Consider the following 17388-nt stretch of genomic DNA (forward strand, 5'->3'; position numbering starts at 1 on the left):
CTGAAAGCATTAATACAACGTTTGTTAGTTTGTACATACACCAGTAATAAGATCCATATTTACTTGTTTATCTATCATGTCTTTTACGTTTATAGGAGAGCTTGTTGTTTTAACTCTATTTTTTTGTCAGATGATCTGTCTGTCTGCGTAAGATTTATTGTTAATAATTGTAAAGGATCAAAATAAATGGAGTTTGTAGAGAGTTTGTGTTCATGTTGACTTTTCCCGGAGAGAAACCCCTCCCGGAGGTTCCAGCTCTGAAATGGACAATACAGATTGCTATCATTGTAGAAGTATTACACTAGATAGGACTCACTGTGTAGATATATATTACACTAGATAGGACTCACTGTGTAGATATATATTACACTAGATGGGACTCACTGTGTAGATATATATTACACTAGATGGGACTCACTGTGTAGATATATATTACACTAGATGGGACTCACTGTTTAAAACATATTAAACTAGATAGGACTCACTGTGTAGATATATATTACACTAGATGGGACTCACTGTGTAAAACATATTACACTAGATGGGACTCACTGTGTAGATATATATTACACTAGATGGGACTCACTGTGTAGATATTTATTACACTAGATAGGACTCACTGTGTAGATATTTATTACACTAGATGGGCCTCACTGTGTAGATATATATTACACTAGATGGGACTCACTGTGTAGATATATATTACACTAGATGGGACTCACTGTGTAGATAAATATTACACTAGATGGGACTCACTGTGTAGATATATATTACACTAGATGGGACTCACTGTGTAGATATATATTACACTAGATGGGACTCACTGTGTAGATAAATATTACACTAGATGGGACTCACTGTGTGAAACTTATTACACTAGATGGGACTCACTGTGTAGATATATATTACACTAGATGGGACTCACTGTTTAAAACATATTAAACTAGATGGGACTCACTGTGTAGATAGATATATATTACACTAGATGGGACTCACTGTGTAGATATTTATTACACTAGATAGGACTCACTGTGTAGATATTTATTACACTAGATGGGCCTCACTGTGTAGATATATATTACACTAGATGGGACTCACTGTGTAGATAAATATTACACTAGATGGGACTCACTGTGTAGATAAATATTACACTAGATGGGACTCACTGTGTAGATATATATTACACTAGATGGGACTCACTGTGTAGATATATATTACACTAGATGGGACTCACTGTGTAGATATATATTACACTAGATGGGACTCACTGTGTAGATAAATATTACACTAGATGGGACTCACTGTGTAAAACTTATTACACTAGATGGAACTCACTGTGTAGATATATATTACACTAGATAGGACTCACTGTGTAAAACATATTAAACTAGATGGGACTCACTGTGTAGAAATATTACACTAGATGGGACTCACTGTGTAGATATATATTACACTAGATAGGACTCACTGTGTAAAACATATTAAACTAGATGGGACTCACTGTGTAGAAATATTACACTAGATGGGACTCACTGTGTAGATATATATTAAACTAGATGGGACTCACTGTGTAGATATATATTACACTAGATGGGACTCACTGTGTAGATATATATTACACTAGATGGGCCACACTGTAAAACATATTACACTAGATGGGACTCACTGGGTAGATATATATTACACTAGATGGGACTCACTGTGTAAAACATATTAAACTAGATGGAACTCACTGTGTAGATATATATTACACTAGATGGGACTCACTGGGTAGATATGTATTACACTAGATGGGCCACACTGTAAAACATATTACACTAGATGGGACTCACTGTGTAGATATATATTACACTAGATGGGCCACACTGTAAAACATATTACACTAGATGGGACTCACTGTGTAGATATATATTACACTAGATGGGCCACACTGTAAAACATATTAAACTAGATGGAACTCACTGTGTTGATATATATTACACTAGATGGGACTCACTGGGTAGATATGTATTAAACTAGATGGGCCACACTGTAAAACATATTAAACTAGATGGAACTCACTGTGTAGATATATATTACACTAGATGGGACTCACTGTGTAGATATATATTACACTAGATGGGACTCACTGTGTATATATATATATATATATATATAGCCATCCTCTATAATAAGGGTGGCTATAGTCTATAAAGGTGACCAGAGGTGTATTCACTAGGACCCTAAAGGGGAGGGAACCTCCTGAATTTGTCCAATAGAAACTCTTGTTTTTGTTCCTAAACATCTTTTTGCTTCTGTTGCGAAACGTTTATCTACGGTGTGCTCTAATGAACACCTCCCAGTTGTTTGTTCTGAGATCTTCTTGGTCTCACAGCAGGGGGTGAGAACCTTAATGGAAGGGTGAGATGGTCATTTAGGGAAGGGTGGTGACTGCCCCCCCCCCCTCCCCCCCAGCTGTGATAATGACTCCCGCTGGTTGGGGGGGGGGGGGGGGGGGGGGGGGGGGTGTACGCTCCAGGGGCAGGGGGCACCAGCAGGAACAGACGCTACCTGTCACCTGCCTAAACATAAGAGATGAATCTCCACTCCTCTCTTCTCCCTCTGTCTCTCTTTACACAATGAGCCTAATTCTGATTCCACGATGTTCCTGACACCAGTCCATTACTCTTATATCCAGGCAGTGTAATCTATGGGGTCACACATCGGGGGGAGAAGGGCAGAGTATATACATACCTGCTGTCACAGAAGACATTATGGCACAGCTGCAAAGAAGGGTCCTCTACCCACCTCTACGGGCTGGTCTTTATATTCTCCTGTCCAGCATGTAGCCCTCTATCCACCTCTATGGGCTAGTCTTTCTCTCTACTCTCCTGTCCAGTCCTCTATCCACCTCTATGGGCTAGTCTTTCTCTCTACTCTCCTGTCCAGTCCTCTATCCACCTCTATGGGCTAGTCTTTCTCTATACTCTCCTGTCCAGTCTGTGGCCCTCTACCCACCTCTATGGGCTAGTCTTTCTCTATTACTCTCCTGTCCAGCCCTCTATCCACCTCTATGGGCTAGTCTTTCTCTCTACTCTCCTGTCCAGTCCTCTATCCACCTCTATGGGCTAGTCTTTCTCTCTACTCTCCTGTCTAGCCCTCTACTCACCTCTATGGGCTAGTCTTTCTCTATATTCTCCTGTTCAGCATGTAGCCCTCTATCCACCTCTATGGGCTAGTCTTTCTCTCTACTCTCCTGTCCAGCTCTCTATCCACCTCTATGGGCTAGTCTTTCTCTCTACTCTCCTGTCTAGCCCTCTACCCACCTCTATGGGCTAGTCTTTCTCTCTACTCTCCTGTCCAGCATGTAGCCCTCTAATCCACCTCTATGTGGCGTTAGGACTCAGTCACATGTCTTGCCCATCCTACAAAGAAGACCAATCAACCAATCCAGGCTCTTTACTGGTGAAAACCAGCATGTTGAAAGATGCTCATTAGACGGCATAGCTTTCACCTGGGTCAGGCAGTGTTTGAGAGGAGGACGGACTTGAATTGTCAACTGATGGGGGGAAAAAAAAGCCTGTGTATTTAAACAGCTATAGTTTAATCTAATGACAACAGGTGGCCCTCTTCATTCGGACAAACGGTGAGCAACTATTCACTTCTTCATATGATGTAGCGCAGGCCTGGGTGTGTCTCCCCCCCCCCCCCCCCCCAGCAAACACAGCTGATTAATAACATATGCCATTCTAAACTGAAGATCAGGATTAGGTGATTATTGGAGTCAGGTGTGTTAGCTGGGGCAAAAGTGCCCATTCCTGGTGTATTTGCAAAGTGACCACCACGTTTAGGCCCAAGGCGACAGAAACTAAGGGGGTGGTTGAACCTCTTGTGTGTGTTTTTTTTTAGTTCATTAGGATCTCCGTTAGCTGTGACACATTTTAAAATAGATGGGGAGTACAGAACAGTTAAACAAGAACGACATTAAATTAAATTTAAAAATACTGTTTTCTTCCAGAGGTTAGAGCGGGAGTTTGAAACAAGATGAAGATTGTACTGGTCGTGGCTCTCGTCCTGCTGTATGTCTGTGAGTAAAACAACAGGACCCATAGGACTCTGGTCCAAAAAAATACAATGTCCCCAGCTAACAACAAATGTTCCCACACCTTTCGAGATGGTTCCCTTAAGTCATGTTTACATAGGAATGTACCCAGTACTTACCTAACCTACCCTCTCCTACCCAGTACTTACCTAACCTACCCTCTCCTTCCTTATCTGCCTACCCAGTACTTACCTAACCTACCCTCTCCTACCTTACCTGCCTACCCAGTACTTACCTAACCTACCCTCTCCTACCTTACCTGCCTACCCAGTACTCACCTAACCTACCCTCTCCTACTTTATCTGCCTACCCACTACTTACCTAACCTACCCTCTCCTACCTTACCTGCCTACCCAGTACTCACCTAACCTACCCTCTCCTACTTTATCTGCCTACCCACTACTTATCTAACCTACCCTCTCCTACCTTACCTGCCTACCCAGTACTTACCTGACCTACCCTCTCCTACCTTATCTGCCTACCCACTACTTACCTAACCTACCTTCTTCTTCCTTACCTGCCTACCCTCTCCTACCTTACCTGCCTACCCAGTACTCACCTAACCTACCCTCTCCTGCCTACCCAGTACTCACCTAACCTACCCTCTCCTACCTTACCTGCCCACCCAGTACTTACCTAACTTAGCACCACCTGGTGCGCTAAACAAAATACAGGGGATGGTCCGCCCAGGTCTTAGTGTGTGTGTGTGTGTAGATGCCCCCCCCCCCCCCCCCCCCAGTACGAAAACAGAATACAATGTCAATAATCAAAAACACACTGCGTCCTATTGACACACACAGGACATGCTAATCAGCTCTCTCAGCAACAACCAACACAGGACATGCTAATCAGCTCTCTCAGCAACAACCAACACAGGACATGCTAATCAGCTCTCTCTCAGCCACAACCAACACAGGACATGCTAATCAGCTCTCTCTCAGCCACAACCAACACAGGACATGCTAATCAGCTCTCTCAGCAACAACCAACACAGGACATGCTAATCAGCTCTCTCTCTCAGCCACAACCAACACAGGACATGCTAATCAGCTCTCTCAGCAACAACCAACACAGGACATGCTAATCAGCTCTCTCTCAGCCACAACCAACACAGGACATGCTAATCAGCTCTCTCTCTCAGCCACAACCAACACAGGACATGCTAATCAGCTCTCTCTCTCAGCCACAACCAACACAGGACATGCTAATCAGCTCTCTCAGCAACAACCATCACAGGACATGCTAATCAGCTCTCTCTCTCAGCCACAACCAACACAGGACATGTTAATCAGCTCTCTCTCTCAGCAACAACCAACACAGGACATGCTAATCAGCTCTCTCTCTCTCAGCAGCAACCAACACAGGACATGCTAATCAGCTCTCTCTCTCAGCCACAACCAACACAGGACATGCTAATCAGCTCTCTCTCTCAGCCACAACCAACACAGGACATGCTAATCAGCTCTCTCAGCCACAACCAACACAGGACATGCTAATCAGCTCTCTCAGCCACAACCAACACAGGACATACTAATCAGCTCTCTCAGCCACAACCAACACAGGACATGCTAATCAGCTCTCTCTCTCTCAGCCACAACCAACACATGTTTCATGGGGAATGTCGGGAGAATGTTCCGGTGTCTAGTTTCACCTTACCCAGAACGCGGTTACCATGAGAATGTTCCGGTGTCCAGTTTCACCTTACCCAGAACGTGGTTACCATGGGAATTGTTAACCCTCAGATAAAACTGGACACCGGAACATTCTCTCAGCATTCCCATGGTAACCGCGTTCTGGGTAAGTTCTGTTTGACATTAATGAATGAATTAATGAAGGATTCCAGCGTTTTTAAGGGAATATTCTCCTAACTTTTTACGCCAAAACATGCTCAATAGGTTGTAAAAGCTTTTAGGTTTAGAAGAAGCGACTGCTAAATGCTAACTCCTGTCCGTGTAAGCTGGTAGCATAGCTAGCATACAGTAATCGGTGGCGATAGTCAGGAGTTTTTTTTTTAACTGTGATGCAGTTGATTGATGACAATGAACATGTATTGGCAGTTGACATCCACACAAGCGTTATACTCTGATTTTGTTACCTCAACATAGTGTGACATACACATACAATAGGCTAAAATGTAGGCTAATTTAGCTGGGGGGAGGGGAGGGGGGCTTGACTTGCCTATTTTGAATAAAGGTTGAATATAAAAAAAGTAATGTATTTTCGTTTAGCTAGTTACTCGTAATTAGCTGGCTGGCGATCACTACGGGTGTGTGCTGTGCAGACCGGTTCGTTGGTTACTATGACTACGGGTGTGTGCTGTGCAGACCGGTTCATTGGTTACTATCACTACGGGTGTGTGCTGTGCAGACCGGTTCGTTGGTTACTATGACTACGGGTGTGTGCTGTGCAGACCGGTTCATTGGTTACTATCACTACGGGTGTGTGCTGTGCAGACCGGTTCGTTGGTTACTATGACTACGGGTGTGTGCTGTGCAGACCGGTTCATTGGTTACTATCACTACGGGTGTGTGCTGTGCAGACCGGTTCATTGGTTACTATGACTACGGGTGTGTGCTGTGCAGACCAGTTCATTGGTTACTATCACTACGGGTGTGTGCTGTGCAGACCAGTTCATTGGTTACTATGACTACGGGTGTGTGCTGTGCAGACCAGTTCATTGGATGCGTACGATCGCTCCTCGACGCTCAAGACGTACAAACGCTTTGACTAATGCGGAAGGCCGCATAGCCTTAAATACCGTATGGCAACCGCAGATGTTTGGGAGGGAGGGAGGGAGAACTAGACGCTCAAACATCCAAGGGAACGGTTCCGGGTGACATCACAATCGGGTTCTTTCTACCTACGATTGTTAGGGAGGGGGGAGGGAGAACTAGACGCTCGAACATCCAAGGGAACGTTCCGGGTGACATCACAAACGGGTTCTTTCTACCAACGATTGTTAGGGAGGGGGGAGGGAGAACTAGACGCTCGAACATCCAAGGGAAAGTTCCGGGTGACATCACAAACGGGTTCTTTCTACCAACGATTGTTAGGGAGGGGGGAGGGAGAACTAGACGCTCGAACATCCAAGGGAAAGTTCCGGGTGACATCACAAACGGGTTCTTTCTACCAACGATTGTTAGCTGGGGCCTCAACAGCTGATGTTTCCACACGACGAGCACTATTGAACTTGTGCCCCCCCCCCCCCCCCACTACTCTGTTGTGTAAATGTTAACCCTTCACCTCTCTCCTCCCCTCAGGGCTTCAGAATGCCCACAGGTCTGACGTCAACCAACAAGGAAGTGTTTGTGATCAGGTCAGTCCATAATGTACTGGGGGGGAGAAAAAAAAATCATGACGCCGCCCGATCGTGTTTGTGTACATGCACGTTGAAGATGGGGACCATTTTGTTGTAGATGGGCTGAAATATTCAAAACTGGGTTAGAGAAGTAACTTATCGTTCTGTCCATTTTCCAGGCTCTTCCTCTGGCCATTTCCAGGCTCCTCTTCTCCCCTCTCTCGGTCTACTCCTGGCTGGTCTCTGTGATGGTTGAACTCCTCTTCTCCCCTCTCTCTGTCTACTCCTGGCTGGTCTCTGTGATGGTTAAACTCCTCTTCTCCTCTCTGACCCTCATCTCCTCCTCCCTGTATTACACCGTCCTGCTCCTGCTTGCCGGGCCCTGCTGTGTCGCCACCTTGTCTCTGTCTGTGCTAGTGTCCTGTCTCCGTGTAGTTATCTATATGGTTCACCTAGTGTTGGTGCTCTGTGCTTTGGCAGTGCTCGCCATCATGACTCCACACAAAATGGCCGACGTGAACGGACCCAAAATGGCCGACGTGAACGGACCCAAAATGGCCGACGTGAACGGACCCAAAATGACCGCCGGTGCCACTGCTCGTGACCAAACGTTCTACGACCAACTGAAACTGCAGCTCCGAGACTCGGACAAATCTGGGATCAGTGTTGGGTCGTAAAGGCTTCACAGCGAGGCCGAGGGCATCGTGTTAAGTCTGAAATACAGTTGATCAGTGTTTTTATTTGTTAAAGAATAAACTCCCTTCCTTTGTATCCTTTAGTCTGTTTGGTGAACTTTAGTCCCCATCATTTAATAAAGTGAATTTTAAACTGTTTTTTTGGGGGATTGTAACATTTACACCTGGAAACTGTGAAACTGAGATGTTTGTGTGTTTTTTGCTGTGAGCTGACTGAGACACAGAAATACTAGAATACACAATGGCTACTTAGACTACTCTCTCTCTCCTCATTCTCATGATACTTGGGCTACCTGTGTAAACGCTGCCTAATCCTAAAATCAGATTATGTTTTGTCAACTCTGCACCTTTTTGTTTAAAGGGGAAATCTGTGATTTCTACATTGTTTAGGTTTGTAAAAAAAAAATTAAATGAATGATATACACTGAGTGTACAAAACATTAGGAACACCTTCCTGATATTGAGCTGCATTTCCTTCAGTCCTCAGTATACAGCATTCATACTGAGAGACTTTGTCATTTCTTCAAACAACCAACTTTTTATTTAATATTGATTTTTAATCATTGCAATAATGAAGCTAGTCGACCACACACTCAGTGTGTTGCCGGGAGCTTAACTGCATTACAGACAATGCAGAGTTCTTATTTCGTAGATCAAGAAATGCTTAGTCATGGCTGGTTCCACCCCTACCATGCAGATCCAGGGGGGGACACACACTCAAATAGAGCAAAGTACAGAGAGGTCCTTGATGAAAACCTGCTCCAGAGCACTCAGGACCTCAGACTGGGGGCGACGGTTCACCTTCCAACAGGACAACGACCCAAAAGCACACAGCCAAGACAACGCAGGAGTGGCTTCGGTACAAGTCTCTGAATGTCCAGAAGAGGCCCAGCCCTGAACCCGATCGAACATCTCTGTAGAGACCTGAAAATAGCTGTGCAGCGACGCTTCCCATCCAACCTGACAGAGCCTGAGAGGATCTGCAGAGAAGATATGGGAGAAACTCCCCAAATACAGGTGTGCCAAGCTTGTAGCATCATACCCAAGAAGACTCAAGGCTGTAATCACTGCCAAAGGTACTTCAACAACGTACTGAGTAAAGGATACTTATGTAAATGTGATATTTAATTTTTGTTTATTTTATAAATTTACAAAAATGTCTAAACCTGTTTTTGCTTTGTCATTATGGGATATTAGGATGGAAAGTACCACTTGGCATATTTGAGTAAAAGTAAAAGATGCCTAAATAGAAAATTATTCAAGTTGAAAGTCACCCAGTAAAATACTACTTGAGTAAAAGTATTTGTTTTTTTTTAAATATACTTAAGTATCAAAAATAAAAGTAAAAAATAATTTTAAAATCCTTTTTAATCAAACCAGATAAGTGTGTGAATTGGACCGTTTTCCTGTCCTGCTAAACATTCTAAATGTAACATTTAGTACATTTGGGTGTCAGGGAAAATATATGGAGTAAAAAAGTACATTATTTACTTTAGGAATGTAGTGAAGTAAAAGTTGTCGAAAATATAAATAGTAAAGTTAGGATAACCCCTAAAAAACGAATTAAGGACTTTATTTATACTGAAGGACTTTACACCACTGATTATGGCACCAGGACTCATTAAGGATCAGGTTAAATGGAGACACCAGGACTCATTAAGGATCAGGTCAAATGGAGACACCAGGACTCATTAAGGATCAGGTTAAATGGAGACACCAGGACTCATTAAGGATCAGGTCAAATGGAGACACCAGGACTCATTAAGGATCAGGTTAAATGGTGTTGATACCAGGACTCATTAAGGATCAGGTCAAATGGTGTTGACACCAGGACTCATTAAGGATCAGGTTAAATGGTGTTGACACCAGGACTCATTAAGGATCAGGTTAAATGGAGACACCAGGACTCATTAAGGATCAGGTTAAATGGAGACATCAGGACTCATTAAGGATCAGGTTAAATGGAGACACCAGGACTCATTAAGGATCAGGTTAAATGGAGACACCAGGACTCATTAAGGATCAGGTTAAATGGAGACACCAGGACTCATTAAGGATCAGGTTAAATGGAGACACCAGGACTCATTAAGGATCAGGTCAAATGGAGACACCAGGACTCATTAAGGATCAGGTTAAATGGTGTTGATACCAGGACTCATTAAGGATCAGGTCAAATGGTGTTGACACCAGGACTCATTAAGGATCAGGTTAAATGGTGTTGACACCAGGACTCATTAAGGATCAGGTTAAATGGAGACACCAGGACTCATTAAGGATCAGGTTACATGGAGACACCAGGACTCATTAAGGATCAGGTTAAATGGAGACACCAGGACTCATTAAGGATCAGGTTAAATGGAGACACCAGGACTCATTAAGGATCAGGTCAAATGGAGACACCAGGACTCATTAAGGATCAGGTTAAATGGTGTTGATACCAGGACTCATTAAGGATCAGGTTAAATGGAGACACCAGGACTCATTAAGGATCAGGTTAAATGGAGACATCAGGACTCATTAAGGATCAGGTTAAATGGAGACACCAGGACTCATTAAGGATCAGGTTAAATGGAGACACCAGGACTCATTAAGGATCAGGTTAAATGGTGTTGACACCAGGACTCATTAAGGATCAGGTCAAAATGGAGACACCAGGACTCATTAAGGATCAGGTCAAAATGGAGACACCAGGACTAATTAAGGATCAGGTCAAATGGAGACACCAGGACTCATTAAGGATCAGGTCAAAATGGAGACACCAGGACTCATTAAGGATCAGGTCAAATGGAGACACCAGGACTCATTAAGGATCAGGTCAAATGGAGACACCAGGACTCATTAAGGATCAGGTCAAAATGGAGACACCAGGACTCATTAAGGATCAGGTTAAATGGAGACACCAGGACTCATTAAGGATCAGGTCAAATGGAGACACCAGGACTCATTAAGGATCAGGTCAAATGGAGACACCAGGACTCATTAAGGATCAGGTCAAATGGTGTTGACACCAGGACTCATTAAGGATCAGGTTAAATGGAGACACCAGGACTCATTAAGGATCAGGTTAAATGGTGTTGACACCAGGACTCATTAAGGATCAGGTCAAATGGAGACACCAGGACTCATTAAGGATCAGGTCAAATGGAGACACCAGGACTCATTAAGGATCAGGTTAAATGGAGACACCAGGACTCATTAAGGATCAGGTTAAATGGAGACACCAGGACTCATTAAGGATCAGGTTAAATGGAGACACCAGGACTCATTAAGGATCAGGTCAAATGGAGACACCAGGACTCATTAAGGATCAGGTCAAATGGAGACAACAGGACTCATTAAGGATCAGGTCAAAATGGAGACACCAGGACTCATTAAGGATCAGGTCAAAATGGAGACACCAGGACTCATTAAGGATCAGGTCAAAATGGAGACACCAGGAATCATTAAGGATCAGGTTAAATGGAGACACCAGGACTCATTAAGGATCAGGTTAAATGGAGACACCAGGACTCATTAAGGATCAGGTCAAATGGTGACACCAGGACTCATTAAGGATCAGGTTAAATGGAGACACCAGGACTCATTAAGGATCAGGTTAAATGGTGTTGACACCAGGACTCATTAAGGATCAGGTCAAATGGAGACACCAGGACTCATTAAGGATCAGGTTAAATGGAGACACCAGGACTCATTAAGGATCAGGTCAAATGGAGACACCAGGACTCATTAAGGATCAGGTTAAATGGAGACACCAGGACTCATTAAGGATCAGGTTAAATGGAGACACCAGGACTCATTAAGGATCAGGTTAAATGGTGTTGACACCAGGACTCATTAAGGATCAGGTTAAATGGAGACACCAGGACTCATTAAGGATCAGGTTAAATGGAGACACCAGGACTCATTAAGGATCAGGTTAAATGGAGACACCAGGACTCATTAAGGACCAGGTTAAATGGAGACTCCAGGACTCATTAAGGATCAGGTTAAATGGTGTTGACACCAGGACTCATTTAGGATCAGGTTAAATGATGTTGAAACCAGGACTCATTAAGGATCAGGTTAAATGGAGACACCAGGACTCATTAAGGATCAGGTTAAATGGTGTTGACACCAGGACTCATTAAGGATCAGGTTAAATGGTGTTGACACCAGGACTCATTAAGGATCAGGTTAAATGGTGTTGACACCAGGACTCATTAAGGATCAGGTTAAATGGAGACACCAGGACTCATTAAGGATCAGGTTAAATGGAGACACCAGCACTCATTAAGGATCAGGTTAAATGGAGACACCAGGACTCATTAAGGATCAGGTTAAATGGAGACACCAGGACTCATTAAGGACCAGGTTAAATGGAGACTCCAGGACTCATTAAGGATCAGGTTAAATGGTGTTGACACCAGGACTCATTAAGGATCAGGTTAAATGATGTTGAAACCAGGACTCATTAAGGATCAGGTTAAATGGAGACACCAGGACTCATTAAGGATCAGGTTAAATGGTGTTGACACCAGGACTCATTAAGGATCAGGTTAAATGGTGTTGACACCAGGACTCATTAAGGATCGGGTTAAATGGTGTTGACACCAGGACTCATTAAGGATCAGGTTAAATGGAGACACCAGGACTCATTAAGGATCAAGTTAAATGGTGTTGACACCAGGACTCATTAAGGATCGGGTTAAATGGTGTTGACACCAGGACTCATTAAGGATCAGGTTAAATGGAGACACCAGGACTCATTAAGGATCAGGTTAAATGGTGTTGACACCAGGACTCATTAAGGATCAGGTTAAATGGTGTTGACACCAGGACTCATTAAGGATCAGGTTAAATGGTGTTGACACCAGGACTCATTAAGGATCAGGTTAAATGGTGTTGACACCAGGACTCATTAAGGATCAGGTTAAATGGTGTTGACACCAGGACTCATTAAGGATCAGGTTAAATGGAGACACCAGGACTCATTAAGGATCAGGTTAAATGGAGACACCAGGACTCATTAAGGATCAGGTTAAATGGTGACACCAGGACTCATTAAGGATCAGGTTAAATGGAGACACCAGGACTTATTAAGGATCAGGTCAGATGGGGACACCAGGACTCATTAAGGATCAGGTCAGATGGAGACACCAGGACTCATTAAGGATCAGGTCACATGGTGTTGACACCAGGACTCATTAAGGATCAGGTTAAATGGAGACACCAGGACTTATTAAGGATCAGGTTAAATGGAGACACCAGGACTCATTAAGGATCAGGTTAAATGGAGACACCAGGACTCATTAAGGATCAGGTTAAATAGAGACACCAGGACTCATTAAGGATCAGGTTAATTGGAGACACCAGGACTCATTAAGGATCAGGTTAAATGGTGTTGACACCAGGACTCATTAAGGATCAGGTTAAATGGTGTTGACACCAGGACTCATTAAGGATCAGGTTAATTGGAGACACCAGGACTCATTAAGGATCAGGTTAAATGGTGTTGACACCAGGACTCATTAAGGATCAGGTTAAATGGTGTTGACACCAGGACTCATTAAGGATCAGGTTAAATGGAGACACCAGGACTCATTAAGGATCAGGTTAAATGGAGACACCAGGACTCATTAAGGATCAGGTTAAATGGAGACACCAGGACTCATTAAGGATCAGGTTAAATAGAGACACCAGGACTCATTAAGGATCAGGTTAATTGGAGACACCAGGACTCATTAAGGATCAGGTTAAATGGTGTTGACACCAGGACTCATTAAGGATCAGGTTAAATGGTGTTGACACCAGGACTCATTAAGGATCAGGTTAAATGGAGACACCAGGACTCATTAAGGATCAGGTTAAATGGTGACACCAGGACTCATTAAGGATCAGGTTAAATGGAGACACCAGGACTCATTAAGGAACAGGTCAGATGGGGACACCAGGACTCATTAAGGATCAGGTCAGATGGAGACACCAGGACTCATTAAGGATCAGGTCACATGGTGTTTACACCAGGACTCATTAAGGATCAGGTTAAATGGAGACACCAGGACTCATTAAGGATCAGGTTAAATGGAGACACCAGGACTCATTAAGGATCAGGTTAAATGGAGACACCAGGACTCATTAAGGATCAGGTTAAATGGAGACACCAGGACTCATTAAGGATCAGGTTAAATGGTGTTGACACCAGGACTCATTAAGGATCAGGTTAAATGGTGTTGACACCAGGACTCATTAAGGATCAGGTTAAATGGTGTTGACACTAGGACTCATTAAGGATCAGGTTAAATGGTGTTGACACCAGGACTCATTAAGGATCAGGTTAAATGTAGACACCAGGACTCATTAAGGATCAGGTTAAATGGAGACACCAGGACTCATTAAGGATCAGGTTAAATGGAGATACCAGGACTCATTAAGGATCAGGTCACATGGTGTTGACACCAGGACTCATTAAGGATCAGGTTAAATGGTGTTGACACTAGGACTCATTAAGGATCAGGTTAAATGGTGTTGACACCAGGACTCATTAAGGATCAGGTTAAATGTAGACACCAGGACTCATTAAGGACCAGGTTAAATGGAGACACCAGGACTCATTAAGGATCAGGTTAAATGGAGATACCAGGACTCATTAAGGATCAGGTTAAATGGTGTTGACACCAGGACTCATTAAGGATCAGGTTAAATGATGTTGAAACCAGGACTCATTAAGGATCAGGTTAAATGGTGTTGACACCAGGACTCATTAAGGATCAGGTTAAATGGTGTTGACACCAGGACTCATTAAGGATCAGGTTAAATGTAGACACCAGGACTCATTAAGGATCAGGTTAAATGGAGACACCAGGACTCATTAAGGATCAGGTTAAATGGAGATACCAGGACTCATTAAGGATCAGGTTAAATGGTGTTGACACCAGGACTCATTAAGGATCAGGTTAAATGGTGTTGACACCAGGACTCATTAAGGATCAGGTTAAATGGTGTTGACACCAGGACTCATTAAGGATCAGGTTAAATGGAGACACCAGGACTCATTAAGGATCAGGTTAAATGGAGACACCAGGACTCATTAAGGATCAGGTTAAATGGTGACACCAGGACTCATTAAGGATCAGGTTAAATGGAGACACCAGGACTCATTAAGGATCGGGTTAAATGGAGACACCAGGACTAATTAAGGATCAGGTTAAATGGTGTTGAAACCAGGACTCATTAAGGATCAGGTTAAATGGTGTTGACACCAGGACTCATTAAGGATCAGGTTAAATGGAGACACCAGGACTCATTAAGGATCAGGTTAAATGGAGACACCAGGACTCATTAAGGATCAGGTTAAATGGAGACACCAGGACTCATTAAGGATCAAGTTAAATGGTGTTGACACCAGGACTCATTAAGGATCGGGTTAAATGGTGTTGACACCAGGACTCATTAAGGATCAGGTCAAATGGAGACACCAGGACTCATTAAGGATCAGGTTAAATGGTGTTGACACCAGGACTCATTAAGGATCAGGTTAAATGGTGTTGACACCAGGACTCATTAAGGATCAGGTTAAATGGTGTTGACACCAGGACTCATTAAGGATCAGGTTAAATGGTGTTGACACCAGGACTCATTAAGGATCAGGTTAAATGGTGTTGACACCAGGACTCATTAAGGATCAGGTTAAATGGAGACACCAGGACTCATTAAGGATCAGGTCACATGGTGTTGACACCAGGACTCATTAAGGATCAGGTTAAATGGAGACACCAGGACTCATTAAGGATCAGGTCAGATGGAGACACCAGGACTCATTAAGGATCAGGTCAGATGGAGACACCAGGACTCATTAAGGATCAGGTCACATGGTGTTGACACCAGGACTCATTAAGGATCAGGTTAAATGGAGACACCAGGACTCATTAAGGATCAGGTCAGATGGAGACACCAGGACTCATTAAGGATCAGGTCACATGGTGTTGACACCAGGACTCATTAAGGATCAGGTTAAATAGAGACACCAGGACTCATTAAGGATCAGGTTAATTGGAGATACCAGGACTCATTAAGGATCAGGTCACATGGTGTTGACACCAGGACTCATTAAGGATCAGGTTAAATGGTGTTGACACTAGGACTCATTAAGGATCAGGTTAAATGGTGTTGACACTAGGACTCATTAAGGATCAGGTTAAATGGTGTTGACACCAGGACTCATTAAGGATCAGGTTAAATGTAGACACCAGGACTCATTAAGGATCAGGTTAAATGGAGACACCAGGACTCATTAAGGATCAGGTTAAATGGAGATACCAGGACTCATTAAGGATCAGGTCACATGGTGTTGACACCAGGACTCATTAAGGATCAGGTTAAATGGTGTTGACACTAGGACTCATTAAGGATCAGGTTAAATGGTGTTGACACCAGGACTCATTAAGGATCAGGTTAAATGTAGACACCAGGACTCATTAAGGACCAGGTTAAATGGAGACACCAGGACTCATTAAGGATCAGGTTAAATGGAGATACCAGGACTCATTAAGGATCAGGTTAAATGGTGTTGACACCAGGACTCATTAAGGATCAGGTTAAATGATGTTGAAACCAGGACTCATTAAGGATCAGGTTAAATGGTGTTGACACCAGGACTCATTAAGGATCAGGTTAAATGGTGTTGACACCAGGACTCATTAAGGATCAGGTTAAATGTAGACACCAGGACTCATTAAGGATCAGGTTAAATGGAGACACCAGGACTCATTAAGGATCAGGTTAAATGGAGATACCAGGACTCATTAAGGATCAGGTTAAATGGTGTTGACACCAGGACTCATTAAGGATCAGGTTAAATGGTGTTGACACCAGGACTCATTAAGGATCAGGTTAAATGGTGTTGACACCAGGACTCATTAAGGATCAGGTTAAATGGAGACACCAGGACTCATTAAGGATCAGGTTAAATGGAGACACCAGGACTCATTAAGGATCAGGTTAAATGGTGACACCAGGACTCATTAAGGATCAGGTTAAATGGAGACACCAGGACTCATTAAGGATCGGGTTAAATGGAGACACCAGGACTAATTAAGGATCAGGTTAAATGGTGTTGAAACCAGGACTCATTAAGGATCAGGTTAAATGGTGTTGACACCAGGACTCATTAAGGATCAGGTTAAATGGAGACACCAGGACTCATTAAGGATCAGGTTAAATGGAGACACCAGGACTCATTAAGGATCAGGTTAAATGGAGACACCAGGACTCATTAAGGATCAAGTTAAATGGTGTTGACACCAGGACTCATTAAGGATCGGGTTAAATGTTGTTGA

At 43.4% G+C, this 17388-nt stretch overlaps 1 protein-coding gene across 2 annotated transcripts; it reads left to right on the top strand.

The window, feature by feature from the left end:
• Positions 1–3477: 3477 nt before the first annotated feature.
• LOC110515659 lies at positions 3478–8253 on the top strand. 2 transcript variants are annotated; one of them, XM_036934202.1, is made up of 4 exons: positions 3478–3625; positions 3998–4066; positions 7342–7397; positions 7559–8253. In XM_036934202.1, the coding sequence occupies exons 2-4, from the start codon at positions 4024–4026 to the stop codon at positions 8054–8056; spliced, it is 597 nt and encodes a 198-aa protein (XP_036790097.1). In that variant the 5' UTR covers positions 3478–3625; positions 3998–4023; the 3' UTR covers positions 8057–8253. The 2 variants fall into 2 exon arrangements, with proteins under 2 accessions (XP_036790097.1, XP_036790096.1); XM_036934201.1 differs by lacking the exon at positions 3478–3625 and having other exon boundaries at positions 3862–4066.
• Positions 8254–17388: the final 9135 nt, after the last annotated feature.

This window comes from Oncorhynchus mykiss, chromosome 10 (genome assembly GCF_013265735.2).
Source record: "Oncorhynchus mykiss isolate Arlee chromosome 10, USDA_OmykA_1.1, whole genome shotgun sequence".
Taxonomy (NCBI): Eukaryota; Metazoa; Chordata; class Actinopteri; order Salmoniformes; family Salmonidae; genus Oncorhynchus; species Oncorhynchus mykiss.